Genomic DNA, 22852 nt, shown 5'->3' with positions numbered 1-22852 from the left:
TCATTTTTACCAGGGCTGCTACTAGAATTTTTAGCAATGCCACAGCAGGCAACTAAATATCGATTTTATATCGAATAAATATTCATAACAATATTCAAATAATGGGACCAGCTTTTAAGAAATCATTTAATATGAGTGACCAGCACAAACAAATTCAAGTAAAAGAACTATCGATATTATTTCAAATATGATTTATGCTTATCTGCTGCATATTTCAAAATACGTTATTTTAGTTTGAAGAGTGTAAGACTATGAAGACTGTACGAGAGAAGCTCCTAAAGATTCGTTTTCTCTTTAATAAATAGACGCTGGTATTTTGTTTAATCTATGTTTTATTTGATTTGCTGTAAATTATTATCATTTGTTCAATGTATTCATGCGATAAATAAATGTTTAAATTAATTAAATAATATTAATATAATAACTTTACAGTACAGATTAGAAAAACAAAAATTGTGTATTTCGGTTCTCTGTGCTTCTCGATTCTATTGGCGCCAACAAACTTCAAACTGGTTATCATCAATTTATTCGATTTGTTTTACAAGATTATAATAAGGGTTTATGGATCTGTTAGTGACTATTGGTTGGCTTTTTCTCAATGTTATAAGGCTGCCTGCTCTTGCTATGTATTTCGAGAATTTCGCTCGGTTTTTCTTTTCAACTAAATAACAGCTACAAATTTTATATTTTAATTTAATTGAATTAAAGCAATTTAATGTCGTCTTCCAATATACCAAAGAAATGCCAAAAAGCTTATTTCCGGTTTCTTCTCTCCAATAAAAGAAAAATAAAACAAAACGTTCAATTGACTATCAAAAAAACTCGTACTACATGTACATACATATACAAAAGGTTATCTTCCTCTCGACTCGCAGATGTTTGAAACATGGTCCTCATCGAGTGATATGCGTTAACTTGTTCGTCTGTACCTTTTGGTTTTCTAACAAATTATAATTTAGATACATTTTGTTCGTATTAATTATGAGCACAATAATAGATTTAACAAATAATATTTTTTTACGTGTGTGTGTGTGTATATATATGTGTGTATGTGTTTATGTCTGTGTTTGTGTTTATCTCTCTTACAACTAGGAAAATAATATTTATGAAACATTTTCAAAATATTTTGTATGTGCAATCATTTCTCTCAACAATAAGAAGAGTAATAGTAATAATAATTATATTTAAAATAATGTTTGGAAGCACTGCTCTAACAAATACACGACTGTTTATTCAAGTACGAATTACAAATTAATCCAAACAGTTAATTTTACAAAAATCATGACCCCAGCTAGTGGAGCTTATGGACAGGAGAAAAAAAATATTTATATATAAGGCGACGCAGCGCTGTGTGAAAATTTGGCCGAAAGTATTTAAGTTCGTTCTTAAAAATTTGTATAATATGTATGTAAAAACTGTGTTTTCTTTTTGTTTTTTGTATATATAAGTTGTATAACAAAAATAGGGGGCTGAAGTTGGTGTTCTTGTTGGTGTTGTTCTGGTTCTTTTTGTTGTAGTTGTTGTTGCATGTTGTTTATTTAGTTGTTTTGAATTTATCCCGTCATCGTCGCTGCGTCAGCTTTTCAAATGGGACGCGTAAAGTTGGCCGGAAACAGGCCCTTCTCGTTTGTGCCTTCCTTTTGACCCATTAGCCAGCCCTCCTCCTGTAAATTGGTAATAAAAAACTGCATTCAATAAAAACAAGTAATGAAATTCTCGATCATAACACTCGGAGGGGCAACTAGCGCATGCTTTAACTCACAAACAGGGATTCTCTTAAGTCATAACAACAATTTCAGCGTGTGGCAACGAAAATGGTTTTACCTGATCCTCGGGATCATCGTACTCGATGACGCGTATGATGTCACCAATCTCGAAGCTCAGCTCGTCGACATCCTCCTTGACGTAGCCATAGGTCGCCTTAACGCGATATAGCACACCAGGTGGCAAATCAGCGGTATTGGCATCTGTGAATAAAGTTCCAGTTCAATTTATACTCTCGATTCAGAAAAGATTTGCCGTTAAGTAGCATCGATTGCTGTACAATTACATTATTCTTATATATAGATATAGATATGCATAAACTCTGTTTTTAGTGCACAAAACGCATAGGCAAGAACAGAGCTTGCTGTTAATATATGTAATTTAAAAAAAAAACACAACTTGCAGCCTATATGGGTTAGTCGGGTTTAATAGGTAGCTTTTAGGTATTATTACGTCGGCAATTAGCTCCATCGATTAAACAAAAGACTTAGGCAGCGAACGTGCAAGCGATGTTTGTTTGTTTGTTTAATGATCAAATGAGTGAGTACGACTTAAGACTAGAGAGCCTACTTGCTGATAGACACCTGCAACCAGTGTTTCTTTTTTCCATTTGTTTACATTTTATTACCAACAATTTCCACTTAAAATTTAGAGCAGCCTTCAAAATTTATTTCTACAGTTTGTATATCCCATTGCTTTGTGTGTGACAACGATATATACAAGCATATAATCTAAGAATAGTAGACAGATGAGTCGCGTGAAACAGATAATTGTGGTGAATGTGCTCAAGGTGCATTTCAAAGTAAACAGTTGCCAGCTAGCGCCATCTATGGTTAGACGGCGTCACACAAGTAATCTTCAAGTTGTATGTTAACTCTACAGAGCTGTAATCGAAATTCAAATCTTAACAGCTGTTTACTTTGCAATCCAAATTGTGTAATAAAATGATGCGAGATTTATTTATATACTTGTATGAAAAGGCACCGCTAAATGTAGACTCGCAAGGCTGATGACTGCCTGAGAATCGAATATTATATATATATTTAAATTATTGATTCGCCCGAAACGCACATGCTTTGGCCCAGTTGTTTACAATTTGCGGTTAAGTTTACGAAGTACAGATACAGGACATCATCAACAGAAACTGAAGCTTTTTAGAGATACAATATAGTACAATAGACAAGCCGCTGTCAGACGCTCTCAGACTCTATCGGGCAACCAAGTGAATCCATTCAGTATAGTATAATAGAGTATACAGAGACTTTCAAAATATGTTTGAGTGTTTCTTGTTGTTGAGTGAGTGAGTGGGTGGTTTGATTGTTTGGTGGATTTTGGTGGTTGGCGCCCAACGAGAGACAGCAATACGACAGACAGACACAAGTGTGTAGAGAAGTAAATGCACAGACAGACCCAGTTTTGAAGTTTTTGTTCGTAGATTGTGGGAGCTTACTCACCCTTGGGCACTTCGTAGATGCGCTCGTCATCTTCGTCGAAGGGATTTTTATTAGAATGCTTATTAACAGTTTGGCTATTAACTAATTGGTTTTGGCTAACGCTAACTGTTTCTGTATCTGTAACTGAGTGCGTTGTATTTGTGTTTGTTGTTGTTGTTTCTTTACCTAATTTCTTTTGCTTGTGCTCCTCAAGCGAACTCGAATTGCCATTGGCATTCGACTGACCATCCGGCAGCTCTTTCGGCTGCTTGCCGGGCTCTTTTGCCGTAGTGGTAGTGGTGGTGGAGTTGCTGTTGGTGCTAGTGGCTGTGGGTGGTGCTGCTGCCACTTCATTGTTGTTGCCATTTGATGCGGCCGTCGCTGCTGCTCCTGCTGTTGTTGTTGTTGTGGTTGTTGTCGTTGTCTCTTTACCATTAGCTGCCATTTCACTGGTTGATTCCTCTGTTGTGGTTGTGGTCGTTGTTGTTTTTGTTGTGTTCGCATTGGGGCTGCTCAGCTCAGCGTTCTCCACCAGCTTTGTTGTTGTGGTTATTGTGGTGCTGATGCCATTAGTTGCCGCTGCTCCTGCGGCTGCCCTCTCCAGCTGCTGCACGGGACTGTCTGAAAGCTGTGCCGACTCTGGCGTCGGCTCTGGCGTTGAAGAAACTGAATCAAATCGTGGCTCAAGCATTGACGAGCTTGTGGATGTTGCTATTTTTTGTTTGTTTTGTTTTTATTTCATATATTGATGCGTGTGTGTGTGTGGTTTTATTTTTTTGGTATTGTTTTATACGTTGATATTGATTTTGTTGTATGTTTTGTTTTTTTTTTTATTAAATGTGTGGTGTTTGTTGTTAATTTATTTGTTTTATTTTTGGGCAGGGTTAGCATCATTCCAACAAAAACAATACATTGGTTTAATTCATAAAAGAAGAGAGAAAAAGTAAAAATATAACTCAACACATGCATTGTTAAGGGCACATTGGGTAAATCTTGTTGTTGTTCAGATTGCGAAAAGAAAAAGCAACAACTGACAACATTCCATTTGTTTTGGCGGAGCACGATTCGAGTTAACAAAATATAGATATTGAAATATTGTTTTCAATTACAGTGCATCAATTATTAACTAATTAATTAGACCAGACCAATAAAAAAAATCTTTTGCCAAATATTTACATAGAAAAAATTTATACAAACTACAAATGACAAAAATTTAGCCCTCTAACAATTGGAATGTTGAAAGTTCATTAAATTAGTTGGCGATAACTAAATCAAAATTTTGTCTTTATAAATTGCCAAAAACTAAAAAAAAAACTTCAAAAAACGCCTTCAAATTTTGAATAAAAAATATAAAATGGGTGCATAAGATATATAATAATATATGAAATATATACAAATATTTTATATATTGTGTATAATATTGAGTTCTTTTTTTTTGGTTTATACATATATTAATAATTGGGAATTTATTTTACACTTTGGCGATATGTAATGGAATTTTTTTTTTTACAGTTTTGAGCAATTTATAATTTATCATTTGGTTGATTTGTTGTTTTTATTGAAACACAAAAAAGGGGGAAAAGCGAAAAGAATAAACAAAATAAAAAACGTAAATGCGTAAAACATCATAAATATTCAAAAATTAATATTGAAAATTAATCGAGTACAGATAGAAAGAGAGAGTGAGAGAGACAGAGCACCTCAAGGGCGTCTACTACTTACGACTGTTGGCCAGGCTGGAGCCGCCGTTTGTGGTTATTTGATTCTGATAGTTGCTATTGTTGGCATTGGCATTATTCAATTTGTTCACTGGCGATTGCACTGGACTCGACGTCTTGATGGCATTTACTGTGTGACAATCGAACAAAAACAACAACTTTTAACATGCATAAATGATATGAATTTATTCAGGGGCTGCTTACTTGCTTGCTTGCGCAGCGTATTTGAGCCGCGCTGCGATTCTGTAGCCAGTTTATCAACAATTGCCTCAAGTTCCGCATAGATCTAAAAGAGATATTGAAGTAATTAGTATTGGATTTATACGATTATCTCTCTGATCATACCTTGGCCGTTTCATTGTGAAACACTTGCTCGGTGGCGAACAGTGTCTGCAAATTGGTAACCAAAAATAATATTCTCGAGTCGTAGAGGGCGGGCAACTCGTCGTGCAGTTCCGTATTCAAAATTTCGTAGGTGCGACGTGCCTCCTCCAATTGTTCACGTCCTTTGGTTAGCTGTAGGAAATCAAAAGCAAAGCAATTAATGAATGTAAGAAGACATTTATGCAAGGCTACACATAGATATTCATTTTGGTCAATTATTTCTGAGCCCACCTTAACATCATCCTTGCGCTTGTTGGCATTGGCCTGCAGATTCTGGAACGAGTGACGTTGGCCATCGTAGTCAATGAGCTTGCGATTGCGTTTCTCCACCTTCTTCTTCATTTCGGGAAACTGTCCGGTGTATGTGTTCAGCGGTATCAGCACCTGATCACCCAGTTTGTGTGCAAAGTCCAGCCACAAGCTCTCCGAGGCGGCGCTTTGTGCTAGCAGAGCATCGTAGCCGCTCCATTGTGGCTCATAGACTTCACACACGGCATCCATCAGCGACTTTGAGGCGGTTTGTGCGGCTGTCAATTATATTATTTTTAAGAATATGCATTATAATTTTTAATTGAATGGGATATTAAAGGCTTACCGCGTATGCATCTTATATAGTTATTGAACTCCTTTTGTAATTTGTTGGCATTTGTTTGCTGGCGATTGAAATTATTCAAATGATCATCAAAGATCTCATCTGCGGTGCGATCAACTTTGCCCAAATTTTGTAGAATCTGCAAGTGAATTAAAATTGAATGAAAAAACCAATTCAAAGCAATTGTATGTATGCATGTGTGTTGGCGTGGGCGGGTGTAGACCAAGGTCATAGCTTAAAGTGACTTCAAGTGTGGGCATTTGCTCTTTTCAAGCTCGACCACGTACGTAATCCAAGCCCAATTACCACTCTAGTGGCAACATATTTCATTGGCACTTAACACTAAGAGCACAAAACACACACACACACACACACTGACATACTCACATACACAGGCAGAATGTGTAGCCAGCAAATGGCGCATTTATAAATAAGAAAAATCATTTGGCAAGCATTGCCTGTGGCCCGGCTAAGTTTTTGTTCAGTTTTTTACATGTCTCAACTCGCAAAAAATAGCATAGAAAAGAAGAACAGCCAGAACAAGAGAATAAAGAAGAATAGAACTTAGCAAAGCGCTAAATCTGTTGCCACATGTTCGTCCACGTTCACGTCCGATTGGGGTTAAGAACGCCATTCGGACGGCAGCCTCCGGTCAATTTGTGGCTGCAGCCACTTGAATTGCTAAACGCTTTGCCACTACAAAAAATCAAAACTGGAATGTGGTAAACGGAGCAGAGCAGCGGACGAGGAGGGCGGGCGGCGTGTTGATAAGTTGTCAATTGCTGACACAACCTTGTAACAGTTTTCAGCAACGCCCACGCCTCAGATGTGTGACCCCACACAGAACAAACAAACAATAAAAGAGGCTGCACAGCATTTAGAGAGAGAGAGAGGCAGAAAGAAAGAGAGCGAAAGCGAGAGAGAGTCTTTGTGTGTGCAATTAACTGTGTCACAGCTGCAAGCTCCACAACTGTGCGTATACGCAATGCAAATTTTAGGCTAGCATCTTTCTGCTGCTATTAGCATATTCGCCACAAAGCGAAACAAGCACAAGCTGTGCAAATATTTGAAATGAGATAACAAGATAACGAATCAGCATTCTACACAAATTGTACGTCTACAGATATAACAGTTAGATAAGCTCAAGCAAACAACTAAGATAATTCATCTAATGTGCCAGAGCTGTGCTAAAATTCGCCCAAAACTCGTAGAGCACAAGAGTGTATGTAGCACTACTTCCTCTGTAGGAAACGTTGCCTTAAGTGCTCACACTGAACGCGACCCGTTATGAATGATTAACCCAAACGCATATATGCGATACGCATGTTAAATGAGCTAAGGCAGGTAATTGGAGGCAGGCGTAAAAGTCGTTAAAATAACAAACAAGACGAAACTCAAATGCCCTTGAAACTTAATGGCAGGGAAAATTTTGGAAATTGTGAATGAGTTGGTTATAATAAGCGCTACGAAATGAGAACTATTTCATCTTTGGAATATGGAGAAATATGGCAAAATGTTCTGAATAATTGTATATATTATCTATATATATCATATATATATGTATATATCAAGGTAGTTACATATTACTGCTAAACATTTCTTCCTGGCTCGTCTGAGCATCTTTGACAACTAAGCTCTGATATGATATTAACAAATATTTACAAAAAATATATAAACTTGATTCTTTTTATTGTTGCCACAGCCCCAAAAAAGGGCAGCTGTTTCAAGTTTCATTCAGCAAAAGTAATATAAATGCAGCTTCTGCCTATTCGTTCAGTGTATGTCCAACACACACACACACTTACACACGCACACATCGTATAACTATGGTCACATTCAGCACACATAAAAACCTTTTATGGACTCACTGACCAGCACACACACACTCACTCACACATTGATGGCTTTATTGTGGGCAGTTTCCCAGCAACCTGTTGACGCATTTGATGACCATTTTCGTAACTGAAAACCGGCAAAAGCTAAAAGAACCAGCCAGCTTTTTGATTTTGTTATTGGGATTGTTAACCTTAATTGGTAAATCGAAGACTGCAGTTACACACACACTCACGCACACACCTGTATATATAACCAACCTGTGTATATAACTGCTTTGAGCCCACGTGTAGAAAACTTCAACCAAATGCAGCGAATGATTGTGTGTGGGCGTTCTATGATTTTAAATGTGTGTGTGTGTGTGTGTTGCCAGGGTGGGCAAAGCTTTATTAATTAACACACACACACAAACACACGAAATTTATTATCAATTTCAGTGTCAATTAGTTCCTCAGCTGCCTCAACTTCAATGCAGATAGATATGAATAGATATGATTGCGTTATTGGCGGATGATTGGACTTTGTGTGGCTATCGCGGCACAGTGCTGGCCATAACCGCAGCCTTTCCACTTCCGCTCTACAGGTCTCAGAACACTTGGCACTTGTCCTTCTTACCAAATGTATATGGCCAGCATATTTGTAAAGTCTCGCAGCAAGTTTGCGTCATCGAACTGTCCCAGCTATAGACGGTAAATATAGAGTATATGCAGATACATATACACTCAGATATATACACATCTATATGTGTGTATGTATATAGATGCATACATATATCTAGCGTGTGTCATTTATTTTAAAATTTTGTGCTATCTCTCGCACTGGCTGTCGCTATATGTATGAGCACCTATATATAGTATAGTCATATATACAAGATGTGGACCAAAAGTTTATTTTCTGGCTGGCTAATTCCACGCATGCAACATGTGCGTAGAACAAGAAAACCGTGGGCTAAGCTTTTGGCCTCAAGCCAGACACAGAGCTCGCTGTGATAGGGGCGTGGGGCATGGAGCATGGAGCATGGGGCGTGGGCGTACAGAGGAGTCACATAAAAGACAAAAACGATGACAACATCAGCGGCAGCAGCAGCGGCCTACAAGATACCAGATGCCAGTTGCACAAGTATCATGTAGCTGCAAAATGTGATTCAACTTTCAAAAAAGTGCAACACATAAAATATAAATCGAAGCAAAAGTAGACAACAGACAGACACACACACACACACAAAGACACCCATCATGATGGGCAGGCAAACAAAAGTAAAGTGCTTCAGCCGACATATTGTTAAAGGCGGGTGGGGCGCGGCGAGGTTCGCTGGGATATACTACGTATAAGCAAGCGTTGGCCCAGTTTCGAAGCAATCTACTGGCAACTGCTACAAGAAGACAATCAAACAAAAAACAAAAACAGAAAGAGAAAGAGAAAGAAGCCAAAGCAAAAGTGGGCAACGACCACCAGTTACCAACTACTACAAAAGCGCACTTTGTGCTTTGGCCAATACAACCCATTTGGCTGCCTGTCTAGGGTATCAGCAATAGCAACGTCAGCTAAACGAGAAACTATTCTAGCTACAACAGGCAGTGCAAATAAAAAAGGGAATATTAAACATAAACAGGCAACAAGACGGCAGCAACAAAAACAATTGCGAAGAAGGAGAGGAAGAAGAAGAAGAAAAGTTTTGAAATTGTTGCCGCCGGCCAAAGTGCGAGAGACATCGCTAAGAGAGCAGAGCGGGAGCCAAGATGAATGGCAGGCGGCAAATGAATAAGAGAAATGGGTATGGAAAATGTGCCACGAGTAGATCGGTGTCAGAGCAGCGTGCCACGCCTTGTAAGCTGCCAGCCCATGGCACCGCCTAGCGGCAAGAGTTGAAGCCGTTGCCAATGCTGACAAGTGCTGCTGCTGCTGCTGCTGCCTGGTTTAATGGCATGCAAACTATGCATGTAACACAGGTAAGACTCTCTGTGTGTGTGTGTGTGCGTGTTTGTCAGTTAAAGAGATAACCTATTACCAAAAAAGCACATTTTCAACTTGTTGCCTGCGGTTAGCGGTAAAAACCAAAACATTCTCCATATAAAGTACAGCGATTGACTCTAACGACGATGACAGCAGAAAATAACGAAAACAAACAACAAAAATTAAATAAACTAAAAAAAAAAGATCAACTGTTTTTGTGGGCAGTAAACCGGTTTTCAATTGCGACCCCTCCACACACACACACATACACTCGCACACACCCTCCAGACAGTAAGTCATATGACTTACACTTTATCTCAGATCGAGTTAGCAGCTCAGAAACGTGCTAACAGAAAAATATAATCTACGAGTAGCTGAGCACAGATCATATATCGTGTTAGTAATAGTTATTAATAACAGCGTTGGGTTTACATAAACAATTATTTTTACTTGCTAACCAAACTAATTGAAAATGGGACGACACGCTGAAAGCCTACCAGGGAAATACCCATTATACACGTTTTATAAATTAGAAATAGATTCAAAATATTGAATTAAGTTTTTTAAAGGGAATCATTAACTATATAGTAAGTTTATTAATCTTCTATATTAGAAATATATCAAATATATTTTGTTTATTGAATTGGATTGAGCTTCTAATAAGTTTAGGAATTATTAATTAATTTCATTTTTTTGTTATTTTTATTTTTTATATATTTTATTTTTATATATTATTATTTTTATATATTTTACTTTATTTATTTATTTTTTTAGTTTAATCAAATTTAAAAATAGTACTCAACTATCAATTCAATCTTGTTTAAATTTAAACTCAAATGGAAAGCAAAGAAACTAAATAAAATATATACTTGCAGCAATAACACCATTTCATTGGTTTCGCTGTGTATGTAAGCGCAGACTTTGTGCATACATACATACATATATCATTCGCTTTAATCGACCCATGTGTGTATGTAAATTAAAACAGTTCATTGCGCAATCGAATACAAATTCGATTTGTTTATGCGACGTTTTCAACTTTGGCTTTATTTGCATAATTTCATTTAATACATATCAGATGGCTGTCCTGCTCTCTCCCATTGCTATGATTGGTGCGCACTCACTCTCTTCTTTCGCTCTCTTGGCTCTGCGTTTGGGCTTTCTTTCGCATTCGATGCGACGTTATTGCTTTAAGCTTAAGCAAGTGGAAAGTGAAACTCGGTAGAAAGTTTGACTGAAATGCCCAATGAAAATAACTAATATTTATCTATACTAGAGTCTCTCGCACCGAACCACCATGATTTATCTATTAGCATTAGCTAAAAAAAAACTCGAAATTAACCAAATAGAAATGGAACATAATGAGACAAGCATGAGACAAATAACTGTTACTGGTAATGGCTAAGCAATATCTGGCAGACATATATCATTCGGAAGAAAAGAGCTTAGCCGCATGTTGAATTAAATTACGTAAGTTTCAAGAATTCAGCTACGAAAGAACCTGTTGCTCGAAACTATCCACACGGCAATACAATAAACAAAAACTGTCCCCAGCGGAAATAAACAGCCACACACACACTCTCACGCACACACACGCATACATATGTGGGGTAAATGTTTATAATGACATAAATATAATGGAAAACCTGTCTAAGCTTCAGACATCGTTAATATCCGCTGGCTACGAGCATTTGAAAGGCGAAAACAAAGCAGCAACAACAACAATAATAACAACAAAAACTAAACAACAAATGTGGCTGCGATTATTAACCATTTCTAGGCATTTCATTCAATAATTATTTGAATTTTTTTTCCCCATTTTTTTTCCAATTTTTTATGTTTTACATTGAATTTTTATAGTTGGGCTTTTCTCCACATTTTTGATTTGTTGTTTGATTTTAAACTCGTTACGCTTGTTGTGTTTATCTAACCCGCTCCGCATTGCTCTTCGCGATTAGCCTTACACGTTTTCTATTTATTCGAAAAACATTTCGCTACGCAACGAGCAGTCAATGCTTGGGAATGGACTTGAATTGATTTTGTTTGGCTTCATCGCAAAGACTGTCAAATGTAATTAGTGCAGTTAAAAGCGCAGTCGTAAATCAATTTACTGCTCAGAATATGTAAATACCTATTATCTGTCTTATAGAAGCATGCATATCTATGTATGTACTGGCGTGCCTCTACATATGTAGCTAGATAGCTGCATCTAGTATAGGCCCGCATTATAGCTGGCTAATAGAAAATGCAAATATTTTTGCCAACTGCAAAGAATTTACTGGGCCCAGAGCATGTATCTATATACTTAGACACCCATACAGGCATTAGTGTGCGTGTGTGTGTGCTCACTTAAAGCTTTTGGTATGAACGAAGAGAATAAGAGAAAGAGTGCGCGAATAGAACTTGAGAGAGATGTGAGTGAGCGAAGCACATGCATACACTTGGCGAAAAACTTAATACTATTTCTGGTGAAATTGTATACATTTTACTAAAACTCATTTTATTTTTAATTTTAATTAAATTAATTTTATTTTCGACCTTCAGCTCCAAAAAGTGTTTGGGTTTTCTGTTCTTTTAATTAGAATTTCGGATTTTTTGTATTCCAGATAATTTCATATATATTTGTCTCCTAATTGCATTATGCTTTTTTTACCGCCTACAGTTATCAAAACCAAAAACAAATTTGTATTTTCGATTCATTTGCCAAAAATGATAATTACCGTACATTAATTTATCGTTAATCTTTGCACACTCTCACACATACAATCGCATATCTTTTTTTTGCTTGTGTATTGAACTTTTGTTTATTTTCTTTTTATTTTTGGCCGAAACGTGAAAAATGTGACGCTGCTGTGCTGTGCTGTGATATATAAAAATTAGCTCAAAATACATATACGCTATATATGTATGTATATTGAATAGAGTTGGCGACCGGACAATGGATCGTATGCGTTATATAAGTGCTTGCGGTCGTGCCCAGGCATATGATAGAGCCATGCTAATCAATCACAAGCTATTCTGAATATATGTGTACCCATAAGTATGCATTATATGGTATCTGCCAGGTACTTGGCATGTATCGCTCTCCCCTACTCCCTCTCCCTCTCTCTCTACCTCTCTCTCACTCCCTCTGTCAATTATGCCTTTGGCCGGCAATGCGGTCAAATCATGAGCTCACACTTAGCATATAACTCATTATGAGCCACAAAATAGAGGGAACTAATAGAGTGTCATTTATAGTTAGTTAGTGCGACTTAAGACACATTTTCAGGCCATTCGTAGATACAATTTGAATCTGTGTCGTGCCGTTTAACAGCGCTGTGCAAATGGAAGACACCGCCAAGTGTTGACTGTGTGTCTGCCTGGCTGGCTGACTGTTGCTCAAGCGGCAACAGGTAGACACCAGATCAAGCACTGAGATCGGCTTTGTTTGGCCGGCGAGGGCACGTGATTTGCATAGATATCAAATCCAAAATCAAAGTACTTAACGGCACGTGACGCCGCATGACGCAGCTACAAAAAGTGTTGGGCAATCAGAAAGTACGCCCCATTAAGATCGAACGTACGAGTAAACAAAATGTACGAATACTATTTGTTTCTAGTTTTCGCTTTTCAGATGAACTTTATGGTTTACAATTTTCGTAGATTTGCTGCCTGCCCAACTGTGAAAACCGGGTCAAGAGCAATGTAAATGAATTGCTCCACAGAAGCGAGCATTGGAGTGAACTAAAACAAAACTCTTGGATAGCTTTAGCTCTATTTGCTGACTGAAGGCATAGCTGAAATCTTTTAATATGTTCACATACACATGAACCCATTTCAATTGATGAAAGAAAATGTGTTCTGTTATTATATTCATAATAAAGTAGCAATAGCACTATAAGTTATGCTTCTCCATTTCTCATATCATATCTTATCATATTTGTTACACACACACACACCCACTCGCCAATTACAATTGGTTAACTAAAAATATTATTAAAATATAAACTTCTAGAAGGCTAAGCCCAAGCGTGTGACTCGTTAAGCCACAAAGGCAATCAACGCCAATTGTGGTCTTCAAAAGTGAAAACTTTGAGCTAGGCCACAAGTTATCAGTGTCGGATATGGTATATACATATATGTCATACATATATATAGGTATATACCCTCTATTAACTACTGTTTAACACACAACAGTTCTTTATCAGCAGTAAGACGCATTGTACACTAATAAATTCGCATCTAATCGCAATATTAAAACCGAAATCAAGTGTAGAAACCACTTGAGTAGTGAATTCACAACTATTTATGAGCCAAATATGGTATTGGTAACAGGCAAACAGGCAAAACACAATGAAGCATATAGTACTAACTGAATGACAAGAAAATGCCAATAACCCGCAGATACAATGGGAATTGCGCAACGGGCAGTGCCAGTGGCAGTGGCAATGGCAGTCGTAAGTATATATACGCTCGGTCGCGCTGGACGCCTCAGTTGCTGATAACACACAAAATTCCATTACACAAAAAATAATTTCGACTTATCAGCTAGAAAATGCCCGAAAAGCAAATCTCAAAGATAAGCGAATACGTTACGCTTTTAACTGGCTTTTCGCGTGCCCCTGACTAAAGCAGCTCAAGAATTTGATTTTCATAAAAAATGAGCGGCAAAAAATGGAAAAAGTGTGCCAAAAAGATTTCGTGTCTGGCTAATAATTAATCAGAGACGCTAGCTTAATTATAGTGACTATCTGTGTGTGTGTGCGTATGTGTGTGTTTGGATATATGTTTAAGCTGCGCATGGTTTTGATGTCGTGTCAGGAAATTTCGCTGCCTGAGCTGCGCTTTAACAGACAAGTTGACGTTTCTCACGCATCGCTACCGATTGACAAACTTATTGCCACGCCTTTACCTTTCTTTATATAAGATATTTAGATATAAGTATTTATAAATATATATATATGTGCAAAGATAAAGTCAGTGAACTGCTCTTAATTATTAGCTCAGCTTAGCTGTTGAGGAAAATGTATTTGAAGTAAACAACATTGGCATTTTCCACTCGATCGATGCGAACCAAAGGCGAACACCTGATGATGCCGTCAAGTGTTTGTGTGTGTGAGTGTGTAGGAATGTAAACACACACACAACAGCACATATATGTATACATTGATGTATACACACACACACTCACTGACTACACCGAGCCGTTGCACTTTTGGGCCCAGTCAACTGCAAAACAGCCATTGGGGCACTGGCCAATTGGCCAATTCCAATTTATTTACATTGAATTGTAAATTTGAAATTTGAAATTGCATTTACAAGTTGCGTATCTGGAATTGCATTAGCGAAATGCATTTGCAATTGTCGTTAACCACATACGACTTCGAGTGCAGCCATTTGTATCTTTTGTATTTGCCTCAAATGAGATCAAAATGCCAAAAAGCCGCAAGGCTAAAGCCGCATTAAGCAAAATGTAAGCGATAAACAAAATTTAAATAAAATTTAATGCTGACATTGAACAAGTTAAATACAGATAAGACCCAGAGTTATTTAAAGTACTAATTCAAAACTACTCTAATCTAATGCAAATATCTCTCTATTAGATACAATTCGCTAATATTTTTCTCTCTTTTTTTTGTAGAAAAATCATTAGGTAAATATTACATTAAGACTTTTCGATCGTCAAGAACTAAACTCGGCTTGCCAAATCTTGACAGAGTTGATTATTTGATTATTTTAAGTACATTATTACACAGCTATTATCTAACTAACCGCAAGTCTATGCGAATGTCAAGTAAATCTCATTGAAATTAACGATGCCTCCCCGCCAGCGTCTACATTTCCGTTCGCCCCTGTTCGCTCCCCCCCGGCGGTTGCATAAGGCAACGCAATTCAGCGCTGTGCAAATTGAAAACGACGGCAACCTTCAGCAAGCAGCAGCGGCCGTAGCAGCAGCTGACAGTGGCCCGTGGTTCGAATTTAGTGCATTATGATTGCACTCCAACAATTGTCCCTGATTGCTGTCGCAGCCAGGCGGTTGTGCAACGCAGCCAACACGAAGGTTGCCCCTGCCAGCCAAGCCACGCCACCCACACTGATGTGCCACTGCAGAGCCACTCAAATGGATTTCAGGTGCGGATCTCGTTAAGCCGCGATTTGTGAACTATGCTAATTTTTTTCCATTTTTTCTATTTTTTTCTAGTTTGCTCAATTCCTCTTGCGATGCATTCGAGCGTAACCAAATGGCAGAGAGCGAAATTGAGCACGTTGCAATTAAGCGAAATTGGGCAAACGCCGCGTATACGTAATATTGCTGCAAGAATTTCATGGGGCACAAAGTTTGCTAAGGGTGCGAATTTGGCGAAAGCCAAAGAAAGTTGGCACTTGATTAACAGCATTTAATGACTCAATTAAGTCGAGCGACGGGGGCAGGGGCTCTGCTTATGATATTTGCATTTTATATTTAGAAACGTTGATTGCATAAGCTGAAACGCAGTTCGTTGCTTGAAACCGGTTTTCATATTTTTGCCGCAGCTATTGTGAATTTTTATTTGGTCGCTGACAATAACTGGCAACTGCCAACTGGCAGCACTTTCGCGCAAAAAATACTATACATACATATACATATATTTATAATCATGTTTACAGGGTGCTTAAAACAAAGGGCATACAAATAATTCCCAGGCCAGTCCCAGACAGAGAGCCAACCGGCCAACCAGCGCGCATCCAGCGTGCGCACTTTGTCTATCTGTATCTGTGTCTGTGTCTGTATCTGTGTATATCTATTTATCTCCCAGATGCATTATACTCTATGACATTCAACTGAAAAAAAGTAGCACAACATCCGAGCGAATCGCGTGCTTCCCCCTCACATTGTGGGTTGAGTGACGCTTTTTGTTCTAGGGCAGAGTTTTCTCTATTTTCACATTTCCGCACACAAAAGCCAGCGAAAATGCAGCACAGAATTTTAATTTTCATTTTAATTTAACTAGGCATAGAGTTTCACAGGCAGATGCAATTGCGAGAACCTAAACTAAATGAGCACAGCACAAAAAATCCCCTATTTACTGCAAATACAAACAGATTTATGGATAGCATTAGATTTTGCTTCAGCCGACTTGCTAATCTTTTGAAATTACCTACATAAACATGTTCTACAAAACGAAATGAGAGCGTTTCATGAACTGCCTGGGCACGTTGCTAAATCCCATAGTCTATAAAAGTAGAATGAGTTTTATATTGTGCATCGGAGACGTCGCTATAGCTATACATATATATATACATATATATATATACATATATATATATACATATAGCTATACATTGTTCACTATCTGTTTACTTTCTACGCTAACTAGTTTATGTCTAGACTAGATGTAGTTTTCTACACCGAATGAATCACGGGGATAGGTCAACTATATCAGCAAGCACTGTATCAAGAGTTCAGTAAATGAATGAAGCATTATTTGAATCTGTGAATATATATAGAGTTAAAAAATATTTTAATAGAAAATATCAATTAAAAAAGAAATATATCTATATTCACTTAAGCACATCATCTTGAGTTTCGAAAGGTTGCCGAATTTATTTTTAATATTTAGCCAATAAATTTCATTATATACAAACAAAAACACTTGTTTTCTATATAAGCAAATTTAATGCATTTCATTAATTATATAAACCATCTATAAGCCAAAACAAAAGTTTATAATATACGCCGTTATGTGGTTTCATGCAGCAGATATGTATACTTAATTTATGCAATTTGTCATAAATTTCATTTATAGATTTCTATTCAATAAACAATTGGGCGTCAGCTCTTTAACTTTAGCATATTGCAATATTGGGAACATTCCAAACATGCCAAAATCTATAATAGATCATGGATTGCTTAAAAATGCTGCCAAAAATACAAAATCGAAGAAAAAAGCCTGTTATGTCTGGGCAAGGCTAAGGCTAATGGCAACACAATTTGACGCTTGGATAGAGCCAACATCGATCGATTCAATCACACGATCGTATTAATTGCAGTACACGAACGGGTATATTGTGCTAGGTTCTATGTCTGATATATGTATATCATTGCTGCTGGTGTTTGTCTGTGTCTGTGTGTTCGTGAGGCCGCAGCTAATAAAAAGTTAACAACACAAAAATTACGTATTCGACCCGTGAGCAATGCGAATACTAATTGACCTTGCCAACCACTTCAGATGTGGCTGCTCACTTGAAATGATTATTATTTGTCTTATTGTTTTTGTTTTTTGTGTGGGGATATACATATTTTGTGTTTTCTTCTAAATGAATGATATAAACTTGTGTGGTTTATAGCGGACGCAAAGGTGTTGAAGCAAAGCACTTATGAGCTGTATGAAAATAGGCATAGAGTTCATGCGCCGACACTTGACTTCTCGAAGAACATCCAGCAAGGGAATTCAATTTGTCTGGCCGGCCATTGTGTGTTTGTTTGTGTGTGTGGGAGGACGGAGCTGGAGCAGATGGAGTGGGGCAGCTGGAAGAGAGACTGGCAACTGTTGAGTTATTGAAACGTCCGTTGTAGTGGCTGCTGGACAATTGCATGAAATGAATCAAGTGAAGTGCCGATAAATGTCTAAACGTAATTCAATTGTTATGCAATCAGCCAAGTGACGAGACATATTCAATCAAAGAAAACATTAAAGCACAGAAGAAGAAAAAAAAAAGCAACAACAACAACAACTCTAAAGAAAAGGAAAAAAACATTTCCCACATTGCGCAGTCGTCACTTTGCGTTGATTATTGTTGGCAATTTCTATAATTGAATTTTTTAATAAGCTCGCCTCTCTATATATACCCCATAATCAAATGGCTTATAGCACACACACACACACACACAAACACAGAGACACGCAACAGAGCATTATCAGTGCACGTCAGCATGAATTGTATCCGTATTCAATGCTATATCTATACGTGTGTGTGAGTGTGTGTGTGTATGAGTGTGATTGTGACAGTGCCTTGTAGCCACTTCATTCGAGCAGCTGTAATCGCTTGTCTGCGCGCTCGATTGAATCACTTAATAAGCGATCTGCAGCTGGAGTATACACCCCCCATTTGCTTGAGTCGCCCGGGGGGCGTATACACTGCACCTGCACATCGATATGGCCGTAATAGTCAGCCAGCAAGGCGAATATTCGTCAGTATATTCATTAGGTCTGAAACTCATTTTTGTGCGCCACACAAACTGCTGGCGCTTCACTTATTCTCGATCCAATCAATTCCGAGTATTTACTTAAAGACTTGTTTATTCTAAAGTGATACGAATTCGAGTTGATTTCGGGTATTGCATTTGCTTTTGGTTTTGGATTACTGTAACAACAGTACTTCATGTTTGCGCCTGGGAAAACAGAACTCTGCAACGGAACACCAAAAGAATTGAATATGCCCTTATGCATTGAGTTATGGCAAGCTTCAAACATGTAATTGAAATCAACGAAATATTTATACATATATATAAATTTACTAAAGAATTTTACTTGGTTACATTTTGTTTTATTATAAATTGAAATAAATGTATACTGTTTCAAGGTTTCCTTGTAAAAGGTAATATAAGTAGTTAAACGAGCGTCTGTCTAGACTAGCAGAAGTTATTGGCAAATATGATATATGGCATGAGTTTGCTGGCAGATGACAACTGCACCTGCTAAAGTGGTGTTTTAATAGATTTGCAATGATATATAGTCAACAGACCGTTTGCGAATCTAAGGGAATTTCCAATCAACTTTCAGCAATTAAAGATAAAGAAACCAAAGACTATGCCCCTCTAATGGATTCATTAGTCATGAGCATGCGAAACTATTTTAAGTACGGAATAAAAACAAGGAAACAATGAAATGTTGAATGAACAATGCTTATCTCATTTAATCTATATAAAATCAACTTGATTTCGCTTTGATTACAGGCTTTTTCTTTGTATTGCTAAGGCACAACTGAAAATAATTGACTTTTTACGCAATCTTGTTTTAAATAGAAACAATTGACATTTAAAGATCGAAGAAGAAGAAGAGGCAACCAGCGACGACATACACGAAGTTCAATATGCAACAGGCAAGTTTGTGAGTTTCTAAAAATTGAGCTGCCAATAAAATGTCAATCGCCGCTGCAGTTCAGCAGAGATAGTGGCACGGAGAGGGGGCGAAAAAGACTGAGAAGTTGGGTGTGGGAAATAGTTGATAGTCAACAGCAACAAAGAGAAAAGCAAATTTTGGCAGCTGCTGCGGGACGCGCTTAAAAATAGCAACAAATATGCGAGACAGCAGCGCGGGCGAAATTTCGCAAAAAAAGAAGACCCACACATACACACACACACATACGAAATAAATTAAAATAAAATTACTTATGCGATAGAAAAGTGTTGGTTGTAGCTTTTGCGAAAAAGAAAACTTAAGATATCTATAAAATAAATAAAAAGAAAAGTCGAAGGCGTCGAGTTATAAAACAAAAGATACATTTGTATCTACTATGTAGACAAATGGAAGAGTGAAGAGGCATCTATTTAAAGATTGACTGCCAGGCGACATTTTCACGTTGTTGGGCCAGTCACGCACCCAAAACGAAAATGTATCTAGGCGAGCGTCTGTGCTTCTTGTAGTTATGCCACGAATGTGTGTTTCGATTTGACAAGTTTTCTCTAAACCAAATGCTGTATGTCTTCTTTGCTATGAACGCGTGCGCTCAAAGCAGCTTGTTCCGCCTCTCACCCATACTCTTTCTCTCTCTCTCCCTCTGAGTGTCTTTGACCATTTCACTATCTCTGCATCTCTCATATATTACATATTGTACATTTATTGAAATGAGCACACAATGCGCAAATACAAAGCGCCGGGCAGCACAGCAGCACAGCGCAGCGCACCGAAACGTGCTCGGTACAAACTAGTCTATAATTTTAAAAATAAACTCTACGCAAATTATGAAATATCCAAATTCTGCTTCTTTCTACTCTCTACACAAATTTCGAAAAGAAATTAGAACATTTAGAAATTTTTCGGATATGCTGTAAAGACGAATTCGTGCTTCTACAAACAAATTTTTAATACTCTGAATGCTTGCCAATTAGAGCGAATCGGATCCGGATCCAGAACTAATTCGTATGAACAAAGCAATGTATAAACATTGGATGTTCTAATTTGCTAATGAATAAATTTAAAGGTCTACTAAGGAAAAAATATGTACATATAAATGATATTCTATTTCTTTTAATTTAAGCGTTTTAGAGTAATACAAAATAAATACATATGTAAAGACTTACATATATAGATTTCTAATGAGTTAAAAATTAGCTTGCTATAAGAACTTACAAAAAAATAGTAAACATCTTATATATCTAGAAGTATTTTTTAAATAAAATAAATTAAATATGTATCTAAAAATATTCTATTTATTATATTAAACCATTTCTAATGATTAGAAATAAGTTTTAAATATTAATTAATTTCGTGAAATTCATGCTCCTGTGCTTAATACGAATGTTTCATCTGCTCAAATTGCATTCCAGGAAGTAGTTAGTTAGTAAATAGAATGCTCTGATGCTTAGGTTTAAAAATACACTCAAAACTTGCAATACGACATTTAGAAAAGGCCCCAAAGAATTTCGTTCAAGTTTAATGACCAACACGAGCGCTTCGGGCTGCTCATCCTCATCCCAAAGAGCAGACAGCATAGAAAATACCAACGAACTTTTAGAAATTCAACAGTAAATGCCAAGACACACACACACACACACATGCACACAGAGTCAAAGAGACAGATTGGTAGTGTAAGCGAGATGGCAGCAAATCAATACAGCGAAACTATTAAAGCGAGCGAAAGAAAGAAAAAGCATCATTCAGAGCTTAGATTACAGCATTTTCTAGCCGCTGTGGAATGCTGCTTTAGCAGTGGCCGAAAACTTGTTTACAAGACATCGCGACGTGCCAGCAGCGAGTGGGTCAAAATGCAGCTCTTTTACACTCTCTCACATGCATAGGTGTAAGTGTATGTGCGTGTGATTGTGTGCGTGTATTGACATTCACATTATAGCTGAGCAGCCGCTCCTGGACCAATGCTTGTGCGCCAAACTTTCACTTGTGCACGCAGCGGCGGCATAGATGAAACAAGAGAAGCATAAAACAAGAGCCAGACGAAGACGACGGACATTGAGCAATGAAAATCAATGTAGCCAGAAACTTGATCGCCCAAAAGAAACAGAAAACAACAACAGCAGAGAAATGCTTCCTATTGCAGCGCCCTAGCGACAGGTGGCGTTGGAGCTTCTTCTGTGACAGCTTTTACAACACTCATAAAGCTGGTAGATGTGAAGTTGTTTGTACTTTCTTTTGCCCAACTAATTGTATGTGGGTATGTGTGTGTGGTGTGTTGTGTTAGCTGGAATCAATGAATTTTATAGAGCTTCTAATTGTACACAGTCGGCTGCTCCATTGGAAATAGGACAGGGACACGGCCCCCAAACGATGCTTTACAGATGGGCGTTGCGGTGGGCGGTGCAATACACGCCCTAGAAAATGTCACCGATTGCTTGGCCCAATTACTGCACCTATACGAACAAATATTTCAGCACACGTATTTATGGCACTCTTAACTTACCTTCTCCTTGGCACGTCCAGCGTGTTTTTGCATAGATTTAGCAAGCATGATGCCTTTATTTTCGGACATTCAATCAGCAGCAACGGTAACAACAATAACAAATAGATTCAACCGAAGAAGCAGCACAGGTTGTGTGTGTGTGTTTCAGTGAGTGTGAGTGTGTATATATGATATTCGTATATGCACTGCTGGTGTTCAGAAATATTCAAAAAATTCTGATTTGGCACAATATACACTGTGTGAAGAACAGAAGAACTCTCCGTTTTTCTGTTATCCGCTTTCGGGGAAATTTTAAATGCACATTTAACACACGACAACGGGCCACAATTTGTATTTATTGAACGTTGCTATTTTGATGCGATTTGGCCGCGTTAGTAGCACTCGAAAGTCACGAAATAATGGCACGTAAGCGCGCGGCTGCGACTTCAGGTGTGTCTTCGAACTTGACGCTGCTGCAGACGGAACGGGACTCATTTATTTATTTATAATTTATAATGTTTACACTCAAGCAACGTCGATATCTGCTCTCTATCGATACTTCCCATTGACTATCAGCGAGCCACCACACTGCTCCG

At 37.7% G+C, this 22852-nt stretch overlaps 1 protein-coding gene across 5 annotated transcripts; it reads right to left on the bottom strand.

The window, feature by feature from the left end:
* Nucleotides 1–510: 510 nt before the first annotated feature.
* LOC6579561 (myc box-dependent-interacting protein 1) lies at nt 511–22801 on the bottom strand. Of its 5 annotated transcripts, none has more exons than XM_032730708.2 (10): nt 22278–22801; nt 5895–6030; nt 5531–5826; nt 5261–5431; nt 5120–5201; nt 4920–5045; nt 3384–3848; nt 3219–3335; nt 1825–1967; nt 511–1664 (listed from the first exon to the last, which is right to left on the bottom strand). In XM_032730708.2, the coding sequence occupies exons 1-10, from the start codon at nt 22344–22346 to the stop codon at nt 1584–1586; spliced, it is 1686 nt and encodes a 561-aa protein (XP_032586599.1). In that variant the 5' UTR covers nt 22347–22801; the 3' UTR covers nt 511–1583. The 5 variants fall into 5 exon arrangements, with proteins under 5 accessions (XP_032586599.1, XP_032586598.1, XP_002005444.2 ...); XM_032730707.2 differs by having other exon boundaries at nt 3384–3908; nt 22278–22800; XM_002005408.4 differs by lacking the exon at nt 3219–3335 and having other exon boundaries at nt 3384–3908; nt 22278–22798.
* Nucleotides 22802–22852: the final 51 nt, after the last annotated feature.

Source organism: Drosophila mojavensis, unplaced genomic scaffold (genome assembly GCF_018153725.1).
Source record: "Drosophila mojavensis isolate 15081-1352.22 unplaced genomic scaffold, ASM1815372v1 contig_80, whole genome shotgun sequence".
Taxonomy (NCBI): domain Eukaryota; kingdom Metazoa; phylum Arthropoda; class Insecta; order Diptera; family Drosophilidae; genus Drosophila; species Drosophila mojavensis.
The sequence above is the reverse complement of the archived record's forward strand: the minus strand, read 5'-3'. Positions and strand labels throughout refer to the sequence as shown.